The sequence below is a fragment of the Notamacropus eugenii genome, chromosome 7 (genome assembly GCF_028372415.1).
Source record: "Notamacropus eugenii isolate mMacEug1 chromosome 7, mMacEug1.pri_v2, whole genome shotgun sequence".
NCBI lineage: Eukaryota > Metazoa > Chordata > Mammalia > Diprotodontia > Macropodidae > Notamacropus > Notamacropus eugenii.
Genome location: NC_092878.1, coordinates 61380270 through 61403320, shown reverse-complemented (window position 1 = coordinate 61403320; position 23051 = coordinate 61380270). Strand labels below are relative to the sequence as shown.

Genomic DNA, 23051 nt, shown 5'->3' with positions numbered 1-23051 from the left:
TTTAACCCTACTGTATTTCAGGATATAAATCCTGTAATTCTCTACTCAACACTCCCCTGTCATTGTCCATTGGTCATAGGTTTACATTCTTAGTTATGCATAGTATTTATTGGGTTCAGTTTTATTCTGGTTGTCCATCTGCCCTTATGTGTTATTGTTGTCATCTGTACTCAGAGGGCAGAGGCTGCCCCTTACTTCTGTTAAAAGTACTCATTAAAGTTGCATAGTAAATGGTTTCATAAACTCATAGAATGTTAGAGCTGAACCTCAGAGGTCATCTAGTCCACTCCCCTCTAATAGATGAGACAACTGAGCCCCAGAGAAAGAAGTGACTTGCTCAAGGTCACACAGCCAGTTGGTTCAAGCTGTGACAGTAACTGTAATTTATTTTCCTTCCAATTTAAAATATAGCCCCTCCTCTAAGGCTACTTTCTCAGCTCCCAGTTGTAGGATAGGCCAGGTCCCTAACAAGAGGCTATTTATTTTCACCATTCCAGGGAGTAACTCTGAATGGCTAGAATTTTTAGTATTGTTGATCATAAGTTGCCAGTAGTTTACTTCCCATTAACAATTAGCCAACCAGACAATTTTCAATCCAGAAATATTATAGCAGGAACAATTGTTACAAAATACCTACCCCTCCAAATTAGGACACTGCACACACATAGTCCCTGAGGAATCCAGGCTCAAATTTAAAGTAGAAAGGTGCCAAATGAGACAATACTTCTGACACTGGGAGACCTTTTCATCTTATGTTATGTTCTCCCCAGGTTTTCCTATGTGTAACTCGCTGCTAGGTGAGCAGTCCAGCTGCCTTTCTTGAATCCATAACCAGCACCAACCTCACATCTTCTCAGAACTCTTCAAGGGTCCCTTGCCCAGAAGCCACCACCATCCACATCTGTCTGCTGCTGCTACTCCCATTGCCCTCAGCTACCACCAACCCAATGACCACCGCTTCCATTTCTGGTAGTCAGTAGAATCTCTGGATCTCAAACTCACAAGGTTTCTTGGGCACTTCCATTTCTAATACTCATTTAATTAAGATCAGGAAAGACTAAGCACAAAGAGATAGAGATGGTCATATGTTCATAGCCAGGTTCCATAAGTAGATAGGAAACAAAACTATAACCCCTTTCCCAGAAGACTCTTGGGACCATTTTGCCTCCTTAAAACCTTAAAGAAAGAAAAACGAGATGTAAGGGCAGGCTTCCTCTTCTATTTACTTATTCAAACTCAGAAACCTCTGAGTCATCAATTCTTTTGACTTTTCAGCCAATTAGGAAATCATTACTACACAATTCAAACCCCTGATTCACCATTATTATGGTCTTGAATCATCCAGAGATTTCATGCTGGTCACTTGGGACATGGGACTTGGACTGACGTTAGGCAGGAAGTATCCATACATGCCTTAGGGATTTGCCTTCTTAGGCCAATCCATTCGGACTATAAATTTTATTGATGCTCTTTACTTTTTATAACATAGTTATGTTCTGATATATCTTCCCTACCCAATACCATAGCACCCTCCCTTGCTATAAATATCACACTCTTATGTAGAGAAAACCAGTTAAGCAAAACCAAATGGCACTGATACCTCATCCCTCAGTTTGTGCAACACCTGGCATTCAGTGTCCCAGCCTTCACCTCCACCTCTTCTAAGGTTCCTTCCAGCTCTGACATTCTTTGAAAAAAAAAATGTGTGTGCATGTATATAAGTAAACATATATACATATATGTAATACACATATGTATATATTGTGTATATGTGTGTGTGTATAAATTTCTTTCCTGAAGTTTAGTTTGCAGAGTGGAGGTAATTCCTCATGGAAGTGAAATACATTCCCCTGGATGGGCTGTGGTAGCTCCTGGAGATCTGGGTTCAGAATGAGACAGCTCTCTTCTTTCCCAATAGAACTTGAAGGACCTCGCATACTGGGATAGAATGATGCCACCTTGATTCCGCACAGGGTCAGCATGACTCCACCCCCCCCCCCCCCCAACCCAACACACACCACAACCTCTCCTGCCTCTCTTTCCAGTCAACAACAAGCTAAAAATCTTGAGAGGACAGCCATCTCTTTATTTCCCTTCACACCATCTCTAAAGAATTCCCTTTCTTGATTTCCAGCTATTCTCCCCTGGACTTTTCCGTCATGACTCAGCAATCTCTTCATCCCCCACATGTACTGAAATTCACACTTCCTCCCAACCCTCTGCTCCTGGAGCCTCTCCCCAGACTGGAGGATAGCAAAGTCCTCCCAGATTCTCTATTTAAGGGAGAGGGCCCAGGTCAACCATCTCTTCATTTGCTCTCCTCTGAACTTCCCTATCCTTCCTCTATATCTTCTCTGTCCCTCATTTTTTCAGTTTTCTTTTTGTTTTTCCCCATTAGATGGTAAGTTTCTTGAGGGAAATTACCTTCTTTTTTGTGTTTCTGTTCCCAGCACTGTGCACAATGCCTGGTTTTGTGGTAGGTGCTTAATTAATTGAGCTTTCTTTGGCCTTATACTCTTTAGATGATATAGGTAAATGAAATTTTGCCATAATTTTACAAGTCCCATTAATTCGATCACCATAATTATCATTGTCTTCTTCTTCCTTCCCTTCCCCTCTATTCCCACTGCCATCACCCAGGTTGAAGTGTGGACTAAACAATAGTACAGACGTTGTTGCTGTCCAGTGGTCTCATTTGATGTTTTCTTGGCAAAGATACTACAGTGGTTTGCCATTTTCTTCTTCAGCTCATTTTACAGATGAGGAAACTGAGACAGACAGGGTTAAGTGACTTGCCCATGGTCACATGACTAGTAAGTATCTGAGGCCAGATTTAAACTCAAGAAGATGGGTTTTCCTGACTTCAGGCTTGGTATTCTATCCACTGCACAACCTAGCTGCCCAGATGGTATTGATAGATGAATATGAAATTTGTTGAATGGTCAGTTCCAACAAGTTGTCATTAATGTGTGATTAAATATATGGTTGTATGTCTAACAGCATAGTGGTCCATGGCAATTTGGGTTACAAATGCCTAAATAGCAACATGGAAGAAGGTTTCTAGTGGAGTGGTCTTGGAATGTATACTTAGTCATGTGCTATTCAGTATTTCCTATCAGTGACTTGAAAGATCTATGGGTGGCGTTCATATCAGCTAGCTAATATATGGGGAGAGAGAATCAGCATCCAGTACTGTCATAGGATCATAGATTGAGAGCAGAAAAGAACCTCAGAGATTTTATTCCACACTCTCATTTTAAAAAAGTTTGGCAGAACAGAATAATGAGTTAAATCCAAGAAAATGAACTATGATAATGATAAAATTCTACAATTTTAGTAAAAAAAACCCCAACAACTCAGTTTTACAAGTTGAAGTTGGAAGAGGTGTGCTAGGCATTATTTCTTGTGGTAAAAGATCTGAGGTCTTTAGAGGACAGTGAGCTCAGTATGAGTCTACCAAATTGTAATTGAGCAGCCAAAAACACTAATTAAGAAAGGCACAATCCTTCTGGGCTACAGAGGGTGGTAATAATTCCACTATATCAGACTCTGTCATGCCACATCTAGAGTATAATGTTCAGTGTCAGTAAGTACATGGGTGAACTAGAATACTTTGTAGAGAATAATGGTGCCGTGAAGAGCCTCAAATTCATGCCATATCATATCAGGATGGGTTGAAGGAACATGGGCTGGCTGGCTAGCATAGAAGCAGTCTTTAAATACTTTGTATTCTTGAAGGATGTTATTTGAAGTGGAAGTTACTGAGAGGCATATTTAAGCTCTCTACAAGGAAAAACTTCCTAATGAAAAGCCTGGATGACCATTCATTGTGTACATTGGAGAGGTGGGGTTCTTGTTCAGGTATGAGCTGGACTAGATGGTCCTTGAGATCTCTTCTCTCCTCAGGAACCAGTTTTGGTCATCACATTTAATCTGAGTTCAATGCTCTTTTAGCATTTTCATTTACATTATTACAGTCATTATGTATATCATTCTCCTGATTCTGTGTTATTACTATACCTAAAATGATACAAGTTCTCCCATGTTTCTCTGAATTGCTCTTATTAATTTCTTGTGATGTGATAATTCATATGCTATAATTTGATCAGCCATTTCCCAGTTGGTGGGCACCCATTTTTTCCCCAGTGTTTTGCTACTACAATAAGGGCTGCTATGAATATTTTGGATTGTAGGAGGCCTTTGCTGACTACATATTAGATGAGGATGTACTCTCCATCCCTGTTGCTAGTCAAGTACGTGCTTTTCACACAGTCACTGAGTTACTGTGAGGATCAAATGGAGCACTTAATAAATACTTGCTCCTATGCCCAGAGGGCTATATGCATACCCTTTGACCAAGCAATATTACTACTAATATCTCAAAGAGATAAAAAGCAAAAAGGAAAAAGACCTATATGTACAAAAATGTTCATGGCAGCTCATTTAGTTGTGGCAAAGAATTGGAAATTGAGGGGATGTCCATCAATTGGGGAATGGCTGAACAAGTTGTTGTAGTACAACATTATTCCATAACAATCATATACAGGAAATGATGAGCAGGATACTTGCAGAAAAATCTAGAAAGATTTACATGAACTGATGCAAAGTGAAATGAACAGAATCAGAAGAACATTGTGCACAGGAACAGCAATATTGTACAATGATCAACTGTGAATGACTTAGTTATTTTCAGCAATACAATGATCCAAGACAGTTCTAAAAGACTGATAATGAAAAATGCTGTCCTCTTCCAGAAAAAGAACTGATGGAATCTGAATGCAGATGGAAACATACTCTTTCTTTACTTTCTTTATTTTACTTTTCTTGGGGTTTTTTTTGTCTGTGTTTTCTTTCATAATATATTTAACATGAAAATATGTTTTGTATGACTACACATGTATAACCTATATCAAATTGCTTGCCTTTCTGAATTAGGAGAAGGGGAAAGGTGGAGACAGAAAATTTGATATTCAAAATTTTAGAAAACAAATGTAAAAAAATTGTAATTGGGAAAAATAAAATATTAAACTATAAAAAACAAATATAAATACTTGTTCCTTTTCCTCTGGAGGTCTTTTTAGGTGTAGTTAGGTGGCGCAGTGGATAGAGCAGCACTGAACCTAGAGTCAGGAAGATCTGATTTCAAATTCCACTTCACACACTTACTAGCTGTGTGACTTTGGACAAGTTACTTCAATGAAGATAATAACAACACCCACCTCCCAGGATTGTGAGGATCAAAGAAGATAATATTTGTAACGTGCTTAGCACAGTGCCTGGCACGTAGCAGGCTATACATAAATGCTAGCTATTATTATTATCGTTGTCTATTGTCTGAAAAAAGGTTCTTCTAACCTCACTAAAGGCAGCCTCTCACAATCTCCATCATCATCTTCTTCTTCCTTCTTTCTTCTCCTCCTTCTTCTTCATTGTCTCTTCTCTCACTCCCTTCCTGGAGGAAAAAAAACAAAAGCCCTTTTTCTAAAGCAGTGCCTCAGCTGATTGCAGCAAGCAGTCTTCTGCTTTTACCTACAGGAAGCTAGCCCATAGCAATAGGAGGGATATGGTAGGTGGGGAGGTTGATAAGAGGTTCCTGTAAAGAGAAATGACCAGAGTAGTCTCTACTACTCATATTTCCCTATTCCTAGAAAGCCTATTTGTTTTCTCTTAGGTCTCCTATGGCAAATGCCTGTCTGACAGATTACTATCACTATACTTGATACTGTAATTGGACCAGGCGGGTGATAGGTGTGCAGTCAGTAATCATAATAAATTATTTGCATTTCCATAGCATTTTTCCTCTGAAGAACTTAATGCTCCTTGATGAGGAGTCTCTCTTATCCTTCAAAGCTCCCGTTGGTAAGGGCAGGCATTTATTAGCTCCATTTTGTGAATGGGAACACTAAGGTATCAACTGGTGTAGGAACTTCTCCTGGGTTTCCCAGGAAATGTGGCGATAGAGAGCCAGGAATAGAATCAAATTCTCTGTCATCAATTTCATTACTTCAGTATTTCTAGGATCTGTGATTTCAAGGTGTAGAAATAGCCTCCACTAGTACAAATTGCAATGTATCTATGCTTTAGTAGACATATGGACTTTGAGGATTGCTGTGGATCACCCAGTGGCCAATCATCTGGTGACCAAACTTGCCAACTTTGGCTAGGCTGGTCCTTGGATGACAATCAACCCCACTGCCAGGCTTGTTCTTAAAGCTTTTCTAGCTTGGTAGAACCTGCTAGAATTTGGGTTCTGCTGTATGGGCTTTGAAAATGCAGGGGTCACTTACATACCTCATTGAGGAAAGAATAGAACTTTGAGGTAGCATGGTGGAGTACTAGATGATTGGATGTGGGGGAGTGATAGGAATTATGTTTGAGTCCTCACTCTACCACTTGTCACCTATTTGATATGGGCAAAACATATCTGGACCTCAGTTTCCTCATCTGTAAAATGAAGGGGTTGGACTAGTTGTCTCCAATACCCTTTGTTGCTCTAGATCTAAAAGTGTATGATTTAGAAGAGGCATTCACATTTTGCTTAACTTGCCTTCCTCTAATGTCTTTTTCTCCCTTTCCCTCCTATTTCCATTTAGTGAAATGTATTTTTATCTTCAACTATGTGTGTATTCTTCCTCCTTTGTTCCCTTCAGGAGAAAGAAGTTCGGATTTTTCTAGTTTTTGTTGGTATCTGCTTGTAAAATCTGATAATGTGAGATCATTATCCCAAACCTTTCTCCCTCACCCCATGAATTCCTCCTCCTTTCCCTTTCCATTGTTCTTTTAAGATCATCAAGATATAACAAAACCACTCTCAGGCCTTTGGCCCAGTAAGACTCCCATGGCCTCTGATGTTTCAGTATTATCTCATATTAGAATGTAAGCAGTTTATCTTTGTTGTTCAGCCATCATTTGCCTTTGTTCACTCGTGTTTACCCTTATATTTCTTTTAATTTGTGTGGTTGAGCTTTAAAGTTTCTACACAGCTCTGCTCTTTTCATCAAGAATGCTTGGAGGTCCTCTATTTCATCAGAGATCTATTTCATCCTGTAGAATTATACACAGATTTGTCAGGCAAACTATTCTTGCCTGTGTGCCTATATTTTTGCCTTCTGGAATATAGTAGCCCAAGCACTCCTCTCCTGTATAGTGGTGACAAATCATGTACGATCCTGACTGTGGTTCCTCAGTACTTGAATTCTTTCTTTCTGTTTGTTTTTCTTTTCCTTCACTTGGAAGCTTTGAATTTTGGCTATAAACTTTCCAGGACTTTTCATTTTGGTTTTTTCTGAGAAGTGACTTGATTCATTTTATTTTTACTTTGCCTTCTGTTTCAAGAGATCTGGGCAGTTTTATGATTTCTTGAAATTTGATGTCTAGGTTCTTGTTTTCATCATCGCATTCAGTTAGTTAATTTTTTTTCTCTTTCATCTTTTTTTTCAGATTGGTTGTTTTCTATGAGGTACTTCATATTTTCTTCCATTCTTTTTAGCCTTTTACTTTGTTTTAATACATGCTCCATTTGGTCTTCTATTTGGTTCATTCAAATTTTCAGGGAGATTGTTGTTTGGGCAAGATTTTGTGCCTCTTGTGCCTACCTGTTAATTCCCTTTCCAATTCTTTCTTCCATAACTCTCATTTCTTTTCCATTTTTTTTTTTGCCTCTAGCACTCTCATTTCATTTATTAAAACCATTTTCACTCGTTAAAACACTCTTGCTTAGTCTCTTCTAGGAATTTTAGTTGAATTTGTGCCCAAACTGTTTTTTTTCTTTGAGATTTTGCTTATATATTTTTTGAAGTCATTTTCTTCTAGGTTTGTGTCTTAACCTTATCACCACAATGGCTTTTTCAAATGGGATTCTCTTTCCGTTTGTTCATTGTTCCAGCCTACTTGTTGACTTTGGACTTGATATTAGGCCCAGGCTCTGCAAATACCTGGAGGAAAGGTCTGGGCTGGGCTGGTTGCTTTCTTGGAGTACTGAATGTTGTGTTGTTCCAGGACCTCAGGGACATCTCAGGCTAGGGACCTGCAAGCCTGCAGTTTTCCCAAAGTGGTCTAACAAGACAAAGTCTGATTGTTGCCCCACCTGTCTGAGTTTTGCGAGTTCCTGACTTGGGTTTGGGTCTGAGCAACAAGAGACTGCTGCTGTCCATCAACTGGGAAGCTCTGGGGTTTCAGAATTACAGAATGCCATGCCCATTGGTCAGGAATTCATGCCTTAGTTATTCCCCTTCAGGCTTCATATGGGGCTGCAGGCTGGAACTGATACCCCACTTTGCTTCTGGGATCTGAGCCACTCTGCTGCTGCTGGCTTTTTAAACTTGTTTCTCTCCCAGTATGTTGCCTAAGACCTGGAACTGCTAGGGATGGGGGCAGTGGAGGGCTGCTGCAGGGGCAAGTCCTCTTGCCAGTTCACTCTGAATCTGGTACAAGGAAGTGGGTAGTGGGTAACAGAATTGCCAGTTTGCACGTTCCCGTTGTAATGCCTTGTTATAGGTTTAGGACCCCTTCTTGCCATAGTTCACAGCTTTCCCTGGGTGCTGATGTGCCTTGAGTCTGTTTGTTCTGAGTACTTATGTACTCTCTCCCTTCCCCGCACCCCCCCCCCCCCCCCCCCCCCGACCCCAGCCCATGCTGTGTGCTCTGCACCATGGCCTATCCCCAGGGTCTGAAGACTTCTTTGTCTATGCCTGTGATCTGGCCTGGAAAAATGATTCCTTATAACTTTTTTCTTGGGTTCCCCCATCAGGATTCTGTCCGCTGTGTTTTCTAGATCTATTTGGAGGAGTTTGGGGGGAGAACTCCTTGCTGAACTATTTCCTGCTACTCTATCTTGGCTCTGTCCCTAAATATCACTTTGTAAAAGCTAACTGATGTAAATTTGTTAAATGATATTTGGGTACAAGTCACCATTTCAGCCAAAGGAAGATGCTAACTCTAACGGATGCTTGATATTGGGGAGAACACACCAGAATGGAAGCTTGAGCCAAAAGCATTTTTTAAAAACCCCTAACTCCTTAGGGCTTTCCCTAGAAAACTGAGGGGTAGATGTAGCTAGTTGCCTTCCTGAAACCTGACCTGTTTTTCCACACATGAGTTGGGAGAGTAAGACCAGAGTATCATTCTACCAGTACTAGAAAGCTATGATAAAAAAGCTTTGTCAAATTCTGTGACTGATTCTGTGCTTTATGAAGTCTCTACACAGGAAAAGAGAATGTCTAGAGGACACCAGGGAACCCAGGGCCAGGCATTACTGAGAACAGAGTATTAGGAATGAGAGGTCCCTAACACACCATAACTAATTCTTTGAAGTTTTGCTTGTAGATGCTTTCAGTTCATTGTCTTCCTCTGTGTTTATGTCTTGAGTTTTCTTATTTCCCTAGTAGCTTTTTTGATCAGGTTCTATTTTTATTTGCTCATTTTTCTAGCCTACTTCTTAGCTTTCGACTTTATGTTAGTTCTGGGCTCTGCTTATTTCTAGGGGTGGTGTTAATGAAAGGAAATGTCTAACTTGAACTTCAAGTTTTTTATATCCTGTTGCTTTCACAGCTCAGGCGGGGCCTTTAAGATTTTGATGCTTCCAAAGTGGTTCAATCCAGGGAGAAGTCTGTTTGCTCCCTTCCTGGTCTGAGCTCTGCAAGTTCCTGAACCAAGTTTGGGTCTATTGGTTTGTGTGTAGTTGAGTGTTCACAGACTGCTGCTGCTGGATTACATTATTGTTAGCCCACTGGAAAGTTCTGCAGGTTCAGAGTGATGGAACTTAATTTTGTTCTCCTGTCTTGGTTTATTCCACTGTAGGCTTGTGTGCATGGATGAACATTAAAACTGAGTCCCCAGTCTGTTTCTGGGTTCAGAGCCCCACACCTATGTTTCTTACAAAAGGGGGGGCCCTACTCCCTCACAATCCTAATCAGAACATGATTTCTCTAGTCCTTCCTGGAATTGTGACCTGAAACTGGTTAATGGGTGATAGCTATCCACTGGCACCTGTTTCTGCTCCTAGTGCTAGTACAGGGGAGCCCTGGAATTTTTTTCTGACCATGTTCAGTCTCCTTACTGTCCCTGAGTTCTGGGCTGCTCCTTGTGGCTGCTCCTGCTGTCACAACATGCTGCTGCTTCTGCCTGCTAGCACCGTGCTCCTGGCTAGCCTCCTATCCTAGTGTCTGTAGACCTCTCTGTCTATCTTCGTAAGCTGACCTGGGCTGGAAAAATCACTCACTGTGATTTTTCCTTTGCTTTCCTGATCAGAATTCATTCTGGCATGCTTTATAGGTCATCATGGAGGGGGATGTGAAGGAGCTAAGACTTAGATACCTCTAAGGCATCTAAGATTGCATGTTGCAGAACAGTTGGTAGGCTGCCTTGTTATGAGGAGTTCCTCAACCCAGCAAAATCAGATATGGTTAACAACCAAACACACCTTGCAACTTCACTACCCACTTACTCTTTACCTCCCTACCACCTGATTTCTAGCCTCATCACTAAAACTTCTCACTCCAAGATCATAGCCAGTCATTCAGTTAACAAACATTAAGTGTTTACTATGTGCCCAGCACTGTGATAAGTGCTAGAAGTGCAAAAAAAGGCAAAAGCAATCTTTGTACCCAAGGAACTCACACTTTAATGATGAAACAACCTGAAGAGAACTATCATATTTCAGCACATAATCACCGCAGATTTTATGCCAATTTTTTTTTGCAAAGAAGGGAAGTATGATTGTTATGTGAAGCTTTTAAAAAAATTGTGCCAGTATTACTTAAAAATCATTTATTACTCAGCTATCTTTGGTGAAAGATTAGGAGGCACAGAATACTCGTGAAAATTAAATACTGACACCTTGCTCTAAGAATTCTACACTCTTGGCTCACAATGTGCCAGAGATAAATGTATTTCCATATCCCACCAATGAATACATTGCTGCACTGTTTACCTTTCATGTGGCATGACAAACAGAATTATACATGCCACAATTATGTCATGTAAGGTAAAACCAAGTTTTGAATTGAAAAAATAAAACCACACAAAAACACAATTATGCTGTGGCAATGACTAGGCAATGAAAAATGTAGAGTAGTTGGAAGGGGAGACAGTCATTAGCAGTCCGGGGGGACCAGGAAACTCCTACAGAAGTGAAATCTGAGCTGAGTCCTAAATGAAGAAATTAAGATAGAGGTGAGAAGGCACAGTATTTTAGGCAAGGGAGAAAGCAAGTGCAAAGGCACAATGTGGGTAGATAGTATGCCATGTGTGAGGAAGAGCAGGTAAGCCAACATTGATGGATTGTAGTTCATTGAGGGTAAGAAGGGTAAAGGGTAAGAAGACTGGGAAAGTAGGAAGAAGCCAGGTTATGGAGAGCTTTAAAAACCAAATAGAAGATTTGATTCTGGAGAAAATAGGGAGCCACTGGAATTTATTGGGGAGACAACATGATCCAAGTTATGATTTAGGAAAATCACCTTGATGTCTGAGTAGAGGATAGATTAGAGTTGGAGACAAACTTAGGTAGGCATACCCATTAGAAGGGTATTCCCGGGAGTCCAGGTTTTAATCACCCAATCCAACATCAAATCCAATCAACCAAATCTCAATCATTGTTCTTATATCTTTGTATTCATTCTTTATATGGTTTGGAAACCAGCACCATCTCCTTCTTGGTGTGCCTATCCCTTGGATTCTCTGACACTTTGATTCTTCTCTTTTTCAGTCTTTCCTTTGCTAGTTCATCATCCTACTCTGACCTTTCTAAATTGGAGTGTTCTCCAGGCCTCTTTTATTGGATTATTTCTTTTTCCTCTCTAAACACTCTCTTACATGGAGGTCTCACCTGTTCATGTCATTTCAATGATCACTTTATGCAGATGACTTCTAACTCTACATATACTGTGCTGACCTTTCCTGTGAGTGATCTTAAAATTTCAGCTTCCTATTGGACATCATCTAAATATTCCACTGGTACCTCAAATTCAACCTGTGCAAAATAGAACTCACCTCCCACCCAAAATCCAACCTTTCTCTCAACTTTCCAGTTTCTCTTGATTACAGTATCATTCTCTGAGTCATCCAGGCTTAATCAGTTGCTCCTGAAATCTCTTACATCTGGCCCTTCTTTTCTTACTCTCATTGCTGCCACCCTAGTTCAGGCTCTCATTACCTATCTCTGTACCACTTCAGTAGTCTCCTAACTGGTGTCCTTGCCTGCAGTCTCCCTCCCACCTGATACATTCTTCTCTTAGTAACCAGTTTCCCAATGTAGAGTTCTGATCACATCATTTCATTGCTCATAAGCGTTTGGTGGTTCTCTGTTAAATACCAGATAAAATCCAAACTCCTTGTTTTGTTCTCTCAGTGGGATGGCTTCAATCAACCTTTCCAGTTTTATTTCATATTACTCTATACTCATTCTAGGTTTTGACCAAACTCATTGCCTCTCCTGCCTCCTCATCCTTGTCTTGGGAATGGATTCCATCTCCACTGATTGAAATACTTCTCTTCCTTCAAGGCCTAACATAATGCAAGGCCTTCCCTAATCCTTTCTTCCAGAATCTGTCCTACTTGCCCATTTGACCTTTCTTATTTCCTCATCATCTGTACTACATTTATTTCTGTAGCTGTCTGATTGCCTACTATATTGTAAACATCCTAAAGAAAAGAATGGTATCATTTTTCATCTTTATATTCCTATTACCTAACACAATACCCTCCCTGAATAAATGAGGACTTCAAGAAAGCATTAAGAACTTAAGGTGCTTTTCAAATCTATGTGGGCCTCTCACAGCAAAGTGACACTTGATAATGTGCTACCTTGGACCATTATTTTAACTTATTGTTAGTTTCTTCAATAACATTTCATAAATATTTACTTAGTTTCCAATATGAGTTACTACTGGAGATACAATGTTTAGATAAGAAATGGAGTTTGTACTCTAATAGATTCTAAGAACAGAGGCCACATTGTATATTTCACTTGTATCTTTCATAGCCAGAAGATCCATGTCTGCTGTTTGTTTATGCAAGAAAATTACTGGGTAGAATGATGTATGGCCTAAAAATCTTCGATAAGAGACCTCCTATGCACATATTAAGATCATATAAGAATCCTTAATAGATGCAACCAGAGATAACTGTATAACAGCAGTTTGATTATCTGTAGTAAGGCATAAAGCAAGGTGGCATATTTTGCCAAGGTTGATCACAGATATCATGGAAGATGTTCTGTACAGAATTCAAATGGAAGAGGGATTCTGCGTGATCTCTTACTTGTGAGAAAAATTTTGCTGATTACATAAAGCCCCAGAATAAGAAAGGGCATGCTCAATGACATCTACGGTAATTTAAAAGCAATCAGCCTAGTAATCCACGAAGGAAAACGTAATGAATAAAAAATGCATATTATCCAGATTAAGAAACCTAGTTGGATGCACAGCCAGCTGACTGAGGCCATTAGCATACATTTTAAACAGGAATGACAGATGAGCAATGAGCTGGATCTAGAGTGGAATAGAAAGAAGAGAACAAGCTGGAATTTAACTGATACATTGAGCAGCACTTGCAATTAACCTAAGCTCTGTGTGTGTGTGTGTGTATACATATATAAGTATATGTATATATGGTGTGTGTGTGTGTATGTGTATGTATGTATATATGAAATCTTTCCAACACCAACTGGCTGTAAATCATGGAATATGATTTCTAAAAAATCACAAATCTAAATTTTTTTCATTAATAAAAGGAAGAACAAATCAATGAATTAGGCATGAAACAACAAAAAACTATGAAAACACATTTTAAAAAACACCAAAATAAAAATTCTGAAAACTAAAGTGATTAACAACACTGAAAGCAAAAAGAGAGGGAAACCCATTGAATTGATAAATAAAAAGCCCAGTTAAATTGATAAACTTGGGGGGAGGTAGTTTGGGGAAACCATACATAATAATGAAAAAGGACAATCTTTTATAAAGAGGAAATGAATGAATAATTGAATAAGCATTTGTTAAGTGCTTACTAAGTTCCAAGTACTGTGCTAAGTGCATTGAGATAGAAAGAATCAAGACAATCTCTGTTTTAAAGTAGCTAACACTCTTAGAGAAACAAAAACTAAAGAAAGTTCCACTTTAGGGCAGATGGAAAATCCCAGAAATCCTAAGTGTACAGCCTTAGGGCAAAATAGGTTTCATAGATAGTTGAGATGACAGTTGTGATATTGCAGGGAATAGAGGTAGGGCAGATGAGAAAGCCTAGAGATCATGGGAAACAGTAAGCAAAGCCTGATGATAAGTATTTCATCTTATAAGAAAGAATGTAAATAGTCAAGTAGCCTGTGGAAAGAGGGAAGGCAAGATGGAAGGGTGCTCTCAGTGACTGAAATTATCAGAAACTTTCTGCCAAGAAAACTGATAAAAGAATATGCACAGAATCTGAATATTTATAAAAATTAAAAACCTTCAGATTAATAGAAGAAGAAATAGGTAATTTAAATAAGCCAATGTCAGAAAAAGAAATTGTGTAAGCCATAAATAAACTCCCAAAGGAAGGGAGAGAGAGGAGGGAGTGGGGGAACAACCCTAGGGCCAGATGGATATACAAGTAAATTCTATCCTTCAAAGAACAATTCCAACATTACCTAAACTCTTTGCAGAAAGACACAAAGGAGAGCCTACCAATTTCTTTTCCTGTGATACAAGTATATCTAAACCAAGGAGAGACAAAGCCCAAAACAAAACTATAAACCAGTATCTCTAATTAATATTGATGTAAAAATACTGAATAAAAATATTAACAAAGAGACTACAAAACATACCACCAACATATACAAGATTATATACTATGACCAGGTTGAATTTATACTAGGAATGTAGAGTTTCTTCAATGTTATAAAACTACAAATAACACAGACCATATTAATGACAAAACAATAAAAATCACCATATTATAGCAGTAGTCAGAAAAAGATTTTCACAAAATGTAATTGTCATTTATGTTAAAAACAATTTTTAAAGTAAAAGACTTTTCTTTAAACATTGTAAGTAATGTCTATCTACAGCCAAGGGCTAGCATTAAATATAATGTAGATGTAACTGTAATATAAACTTTTGTAAAAAGATCATGAATAAAACAAATATTTCCATTATCATCAGTATTATTTTATATAGTGCTAAAATGAGCTAGCTATATGAAATAACAAAAATGAAGTGAGGGGACAAGTATAAGCAAAGAGGAAGTAAAATTAGCATTTTTTGCTTATATGATCTACTTATAGAACCCTAGAGAATTAATTAAAAATTAATTTAAATAAAAATAAACCTACATAAAAAATGAGGTTTCATTACTGACAGAACCAAGAAAAAAGTAATAAAAGGGGAAATTCCATTCAAAACAAGTACATGATCCACAAACTATTTGAGCATCCACCTACTAAGACACAAAGGGGAACAACATACATCTATAAAACATTCTTTATGGAAATGAAGACTGTCCTACATAATTATAAAGAACTTGCTCTTGGTTGGGTTGTGCCGATATAATAAAATGACAATAAGGTCAAAATTAATTCACTGATTCAGTGTTATGCTAATCAAACTATTAAAAGGTTAAAGAGCTGGAAAAATAATAAAATTCATCTAGAGGAATAAAAAGGTCAAGAAATTCAAGGAAAATAATAACAGGAAGTATAAAGTAAGTTGGTCTAGTACTTCTTGATCTTAAAATATACAATTTTAATCCTGATCTTAAAAACAATAATTATCCAAAATATTTTGTACCAGTTAATCAATAGAAACGTTGATTGTACAGATTATGTACATAAGATTCAGAAAAGACCATAGTAATGGAATGTTCAATAAACCCCAAATTACTCTTCAACAAAAACTGCTGCAAAAACTGGAAAACAATCAGACAGAATCTCACATCATACACAAAGACAAGTTTCAATGGATAATTGACTAGATTTTAAAATTTATACCATAAATAGTCCAGGAAGGATACCTTTTGCAATTGTGTATAAGGAAATATCTTTGAACTATTTAAGGGATAAGAGAATCAGAGGAGATAAAATAGACAATTTTAATTATGCAAAATTTTAAAACTTCTGCACAAAATGAATCAATGGAGTTAAAAGTAGAAGAGGAAAATTGGGAGGGGGCAACTACTGATATAGCAAATTTCTTTGATAAAAGTCTAATATCCAAGAAATATAAGGCACTGATTCAAATATATAAGAAGAATCATTCCCAATAGATAACTGGTCAAAGGGTATGAGCATTCAATTCTCAAGGGAAAAAATCTAAGCTATCAACAACTATCTGCAAAAACGCTATAAATCATTAATGAGACATACAAATTTAAAAAAATTTGAGTTCTGCCTCATGCCCATCAGATGAGCAAAAATAGTCCCAAAAAAGTATAATGACAAGTGTTAAAAGGACTGAGAGGACAGGAACATCAGTGCATTGGTAGAACTATGAATTAGTCCAGCCATTCTGGAAAGCAATTCAGAGGTGTACACTAAAAGTCACTTAACTGTGTTTACCCATGGATCCAGCAAAACTACCATTATGTTCCAAAGGATTAAAAGAGAGAAGAGGGGGGGAATCCCACATACAAAACTATCCACAGTAGCAAAAGACTTGAAAGTAAGGGTTGCCCATTGGGGGAATGTTTCAAATAATGATACATGAATATAATGGAATACTATTGTACTAAAACAAATTGTGAAAGGACTAGATTCAGAGAAGCATGGAGGACTCGTATTAACTGCTACATAGTGAAAAAAGCAGAACCAGGAAAATAATTCATACAATCACTACAACATTATAAAGAAAATAAATGGTAAAAGACTTAAGAATTCTATTAAATGCAATGACCAATAATAACTCCAGAGGACTGATGATGAAGCATGCTATCCAACTCGTTTTCAGACATGGTTAGTATATGAATTTGTTTTGCTTGACTATGCTTGTTATAAGAGGGAACGGAGTTTATGGCATAGTGATGTTAAAAAAAGGCTATTAAATAATTTTTTTAACACATGACAGATTATAGGGATGTTCAGAGAGACATATAGAAACAAAATATCTCTGAAACTAATATGCTAAATTTATTATAGTATAGATTTAAAAAACTAGTTGTATGTAATAGGGATGAATGGTTTTATACATATCCTTATTTATGGACATGTTTGCATTTGCTGGGTTTTGTCAAGTTCAGAATAACAAAGAAAATAACCACCTAAAAATAAAAAGATGTACATGATCACAAAAAGTGGGCCAGCGACACGGTGAGAGTGATATAAAGTATTTGGACAGTCTGTGTTATATTAGTGTCCTTTCTTTAGAATATTAAAAGACCCCCTTCCCAGATGCTAATGTTCTCTTCCTCAAATTATCACTAATATCAATATAGCTTTAAAATTTGCAAAGCACTTTATATACGTCTGGGTCACAGAGGTTAAGTGACTTCCCAATAGGCATAAATGTCAATCTGGTTTCAAACTCAGGACATTCTGACCACAGCTTCAATTCATTCTCCACTACACCACACTGACTCTCCAGCTTGGATTTCTTTATCTATGTACATGTTGTCATAGAAATTACCACAGTGCCTTGAACATAGTAGGTGTTTTAATAAATACTGACTGAACTTTATTGAAGGGAAAAGACATAGAAGGGGGCCTCTAAGATATCGCATATATCCTTTGGGTAGGATTTGTGAAAGGACATGGACAAGAATTACATAGGACAGGAAGGTATTGGATGAGTCCTGAACAGTAGTATTGGAGGAAGTAACCACCCTGGATACATTGAAGTATAGATACACATCCCTTTCCCCATATCACCTAAACATATATAGCACTTAATATTTGTCTAATTGAATTGATGAGGCCATCTGCTTTGGCCACTTGTCTTCAGAGGTAGCTCTGCACCTAAATCATCCTAAACAGATGGTTGCCAATATTGTTTTTAAAGGCTCTTAGGGAAAATTTTACAGGCTCCCTTATTTTTGTTGTTCCAGTATTTCATCATCATTTCAGTTATGAAATCCAAATCCCATTGGTGCAATTCAGGCCTATTTCCTTTCATTCTGGCCACTGTGAAGCAAGGGGCAAATGGGTTTGCATATTCCTCTGAGTGCTTACAATATAAGCCAGACAACCTAGAGAGAAGAAACATAAAGTGCAGGCATTTAATACTATTACTACTACTACTACTAGCTAACATTTTTATAGCACTTACTATGTACCAAGCACTGTGTTAAGTACTTGGCAACTGTTATCTCATTTGCTCCTTACAACAAACTTGAGAGATAGGTGATATTATTATCTCTGTTTTACAGTTGAACAAACTGAAGCAAAAAAGGTAAAGTGATTTGCTCAAGGTCATATAGCTAGTATGTGGCTATATTTAAACTCAGATCTTCTTGACTCCAGGCTCAGTACTCTATTATGCCATGTAGGCATTATTAAGTAAATAATATGCCAAAAATCACTTGTGGTATAATCAAGGCTTTAAATTTCCCATTATGAATTAACAAGAAAAAAAACTTTAAAAACATCCCCAACCAATAAGTTAAGAAGATTGTGCATTATAGGACTGTCATAGTTTAGCTTGGGTAATGAATCCCTCAACAGGAATATATTAAGCACTTACTTTCTGCTGGGCATTGGAGACACAAGGGCAAAAATGAAATAGTCCCTGCCCTCAAGGAACCTGCATTCTAGAGGAAGAAACAAAATGTACACATATAAACACATATGCAAAATATTTATAAAGTAAAAACAAATTTGGGGAGAGGAAAAAGTTACTATCAGCTAGGGGGATCAGGAAAGGTCTTTTGTCGGAGCTGCAGCATAAGCTGCACTTTGAAGGAAGTTAGGACTGTAAGGGCAAGAAAGCATACATTCCAGACATGGGGGATAGATTGCAACCAGGCAGAAACAGGAAATGGAATGCTGTACAAATAGAAGAGTCAGTAAAAAAGGAGTCAATTAGGCTTTTGGCTGAACTGAAGAATGAATGAAAGGGAGTAAAGTGTAAGTCTGGAAACGTAAGCTAGAACCAGATTGTGATAGGCTTTAAATGCTAAAGTGAAGAATTTGCATGTTATCCTAGAGGAAAAACAGGAGAGTGACATGGTTAGATCTGTGCTTTAAGAATATTACTTTTGTTGCTGAGCAGAGTAAGGATTGAATGTAAAGACCATTCAGGTTACTGAAATAGGGCATCTAAGAAGTGATAAAGAGCCTTCACTAAGGTAGTGGTCTGCCTGAAAGGACAGAGGAATGCAAATGTAAAATATGTAAAGGTAGAATCTTCAAGACTCGACCACTGACTGGATATTTGGGGCTAAGGAAATAGCAAAGTGGAGTATGATTACAGGCCATATTGTGAACCTGGGGCACCTGGAGAAAAAGGAATGGCATTGTCCTCCACAGAAAGTTCGGAAGAGGGCAGGGTATGAAGGGAAACGAAAGAGGGAGAATGAATTCGGTTTGGGCAAAGTCATTTCCCATCTCTAGGCCCCAGTTTTCTCAACTGTAAAATGAAAGGATAGAGCAAGATGACCTCTAAGGCGTCTTCCAACTCTAAAGATTTAAGAACCTCAGGAATTTCCCAACTAGGCAAGGAGAGCGAAGATACCTTGGGGTGCGAAGGGCGGGACGAGGCAGTGCCATGCAGTGGAAAGAGCACCGCCTCTAGAGTCAGGGGATCCCAGCTCCGACACTTCCTAGTTCCTATGAGACCTAGAGCAAATCACTTTCCTTCTCTGCGATTCACTTTCCTTCTCTGTAAAAGGAGAGAGTTGGGCTCGATAACCTCTAAGGTTCCTTCCAGATATCCGATGCTAATAGTACGAACCAGAGAACCCCCACGTGGTCCAGAATCTAGAGCCACAGAGCCCGGGCTTTGGCTCCGCTCTCTTATCTAGGACTGGGCAGCCCAGCCTACCCTCTCCTTTACCCTTCGCGTGTGCAATCGAAGCACAGCCGACCAAGCCCTTTCCTCGCCTGCAGCCAGGTTACCGCCCCAAGGTCCCTCCGAAGCGCGCCCCCACCTTCGGCCCTCTCGTCCACTCCGGTCTCACCAGCGATAGGCCGAGCAGAAGCTTAGGCCACACCCCGCTCTTCCTCTGGATTGGTCACTGGGGCTTCAGGCTGTTCCTCCTCTCCCTGGCCCCCCCTTTCTCCCGGCCTCGGGCCAGCCCCGAGTTCGGGGGTGTTGAGTCCCGCCTCCATGTGACTGCCGGGTCGGGAATTGGCGGCGGCGCGGCTGCCATTTCCGGTTTGCCGGAGGTGGGCGGGTGGGGTGCGGCGCCTAGCCCGAGCGGCCGCCAGATCCTGCCTAGCACCTGGTGCTGCCGGCAGGATGCGCCCAGGGCCCGGGGGCTGCTGCTGCCGCCGCCCTCCGCTGCCGAATGGCTGCGTCGCGAACGGGGAGCTGCGGAACGGGTATGTGAGGAGCAGCCCGGCAGTCGCCGCCGCCTCTGCCACCGCCACCAGCCAGGTACGGGGCCGGGGGCTGGGCGGCTGACCGGGGCCCGGGCCGGCCGGGGACCCGAGCTCCTTTGGGATCCGCTGCGGCCGCCGCGCGGGGTGGGGCTCGCCAGCCAGCGGGGCTTCGGTCTGCTGCGGGGCCGCTGCCTGTTCAGGTGGCTCTGGACGGATCCCCCTCCCCCTTCCTCCTTCGAGCTGCCCCCCCCCCCCCCCAGTATGCTCGGCCCGTGCGGCGCTGGGGGTGCCTTCCTGTCACCTGATTCTGCTGGGCTCGGGCCCCCACATCGGGTGATGGGAGGGAGAGAACTGACCCGGCGGCGGGAGACACCCCCCATCCCCCTATCCCTCCCCAAGCCAGGCCGCGCACCACTAGCTGACCTCCTCCTCTTCCTCGTTTACTCTTTTACTCCACTTCCTCCTTCTTCCTCTCAGGTGTTTGCCTTACCTGTTGGTCGATGGGGGGAATAAATCCAGCTTTTTCAGTTCCTCGGAAGGGTGTAGGAGGAGGAAGCCTGAGGCTGACATCCAGCCCTTCGGTAGCCTTAAGTGTTTGCCACGTGCAGAGCTGGGCTGCAATGCCTCTTTCCTGCATATGTATGAAGGGCTAGCTAGCTGGCCCACGGGCACACTCTTGTCTCTTCTTCCCTGTTTTGGAGAGGTGGCCCGAGGAGTCATAGTGGTTTATATGGCCCAATGTTCAACCTGAACACTGAACAGACGGGCTAGAAACTAGGAGATCTCTTGACCTGGTAGTGATTTGCAATGAGTCTAATAATTGAGAACGAGAGCTGACTCACCCACTAACTTGAGAAAGCGTTTCCCGCAGAATATCCAGCAATTCTACGTGCACTAATTTCTCGATATGTGCATGGATTACAAACAAAAATCACCTAGTTTCTGTCCTTAAGGAATTCTGAATTCTCTTGAAATGCTATAACTTCCACTTACTAGTGGAAAATTTTAAGTTCAGAAGGGTGACTTTTTGCTGTCAGGTATCCTGGCTTTAACATGCCAGGTCTTTATGGGATAGTTGTGATGATTTGCAATTGCTATTAAACAGTCCCTTCAGGGTCTGTTTTTCGGCTTTGAAGTAGTTTGTTACCTGAGAAAGAGTGTTGTTCAGTCTATCTTAGTCTTTTTCGAAACCAGTCGTGAGCCCATTTGGGGTTTTCTTGACAAAGATACTGGAGTAGTTCAGCATTTCCTTCTCCAACTCATTTTATAGATGAGGAAACTGAGGCAAACCAGGTTAGTGACTTGCCTAGGGTCACCCAGCTAGTAAGTGTCTGTGGTGGAATTTGAACTCAGGAAGATGAATCTTCCTGATTCCAGGCCCAGCACTCTATCCACTTCGCCATCTAGCTGCCCTGATGCAGAGTAGGTTCTTAAGTTTAAAAATAATTTGAAAAAAGGAGTCAAAGTTTTCGCCAATAACTGAGCCAATTGCAGTTTTCAGGAGGGTGAATGTCAGTAGTCTTGGGGGAAGAGAGTAGAGAGCCTGGTGTAAGCAGCATCTCCGTATCCCAGGCCCCCCCCCCCCTTACTGTTTAGCAAGGAACACACACACCTATGTTTCTCCAAATAGAGTATCTATCAATGTTTGGTACTGGTGAGAGTGGTGTTGAATTCAGTAAAGAGAAAAAATAGGTCAGATACCCTTTAAGTATAAGGTGAACTATAACAAATAGTGGTGTCTTAAAATCCTTTACTCACAATACTCTGAAGGAGTGTAAGTATGGTCTCCGTTTAATGGAGGAGGAAACTGTCAGAGAAGTTAATATTAACTTGCCAAAGATCACACTGGCATTTTAAAGTTTATGAAGCATTGTATAAGGGGACATTAATACACTGAACCATCTTTTTTTCCTTACAGTTGTAGGAGAGATTAAATGATAAGCAGGTTATTAATAATAATGAAAGTAACTTTCACTCTTATGGTGATATGAAAATGTATGTAACATGTTTTTTCTAGGCTAAAATGTAGCATTGACATTTAACATGTTCTCCCGTTGAAGTTGTAACTAGGAAAATAAGTTGCAAATGAATGGATGAAAACAAGTGTTTCTTTTTCCAGTGGGTCATGACCCTTCTAAAATAAAAATAAGAATCAAGAGAAATGGTTTTCAACACAGGCCTATATTCTCACTTTTGGGGTGCTTTCTGTTTGAAGTGCTTCCTTCCCTTCTTTAGAAACAAAAATTGTTTTGCTTTAGTAAAACCAAAGTTTCAGCCACCCAACAGTTTGTAAATTTGCATTTATAATTGTGAACTGTTTTCACAAGAAATATTAAATAACAAGATTGAGATCAGTATACAAAAGACAGCCTTCCAACAAGTATCTGAATTAAATGATTATGACCCAGTCAAGTTTATAGCCCAAAGTGGGGAGATGTAATTCTTAATATCTTTTGTATCTTTAAAAGAAGAGATGGAGCAAATCTTCTGTGGAAATCTTAAGATTTCACTATGCCCTGTTTGAAACTATTTATCAGAATAAAGAGAATTTTAAATTTTGAGAGCTGTTAGGGTTGAACTTCATTTTCAAAACTTTTGTTCAGTACAC

General features: G+C 39.8%; 1 protein-coding gene and 1 long non-coding RNA gene across 4 annotated transcripts in view; one reads left to right on the top strand and one right to left on the bottom strand.

Moving 5' to 3' along the window:
• The window catches only part of SPTLC2 (serine palmitoyltransferase long chain base subunit 2), a 171541-nt gene that overhangs the window by 4003 nt on the left and 144487 nt on the right, over nt 1–23051 (top strand). Inside the window, exon 1 of one of the 2 annotated variants that reach the window (XM_072623679.1) lies at nt 20175–20498. The exons of the other annotated variant lie outside the window; for it this stretch is intronic. Coding sequence (XP_072479780.1) covers nt 20361–20498 — 138 coding nt within the window. The 5' untranslated portion in view covers nt 20175–20360. Of the gene's footprint in view, nt 1–20174; nt 20499–23051 lie in introns of those variants that run through there. 2 annotated transcript variants of the gene reach the window in all.
• LOC140513757 (uncharacterized) lies at nt 17603–20095 on the bottom strand. Of its 2 annotated transcripts, none has more exons than XR_011970301.1 (4): nt 20050–20095; nt 19635–19781; nt 18645–18711; nt 17603–18150 (listed from the first exon to the last, which is right to left on the bottom strand). It is a non-coding gene; the product is annotated as an uncharacterized lncRNA (long non-coding RNA). The 2 variants fall into 2 exon arrangements; XR_011970302.1 differs by having other exon boundaries at nt 19956–20091.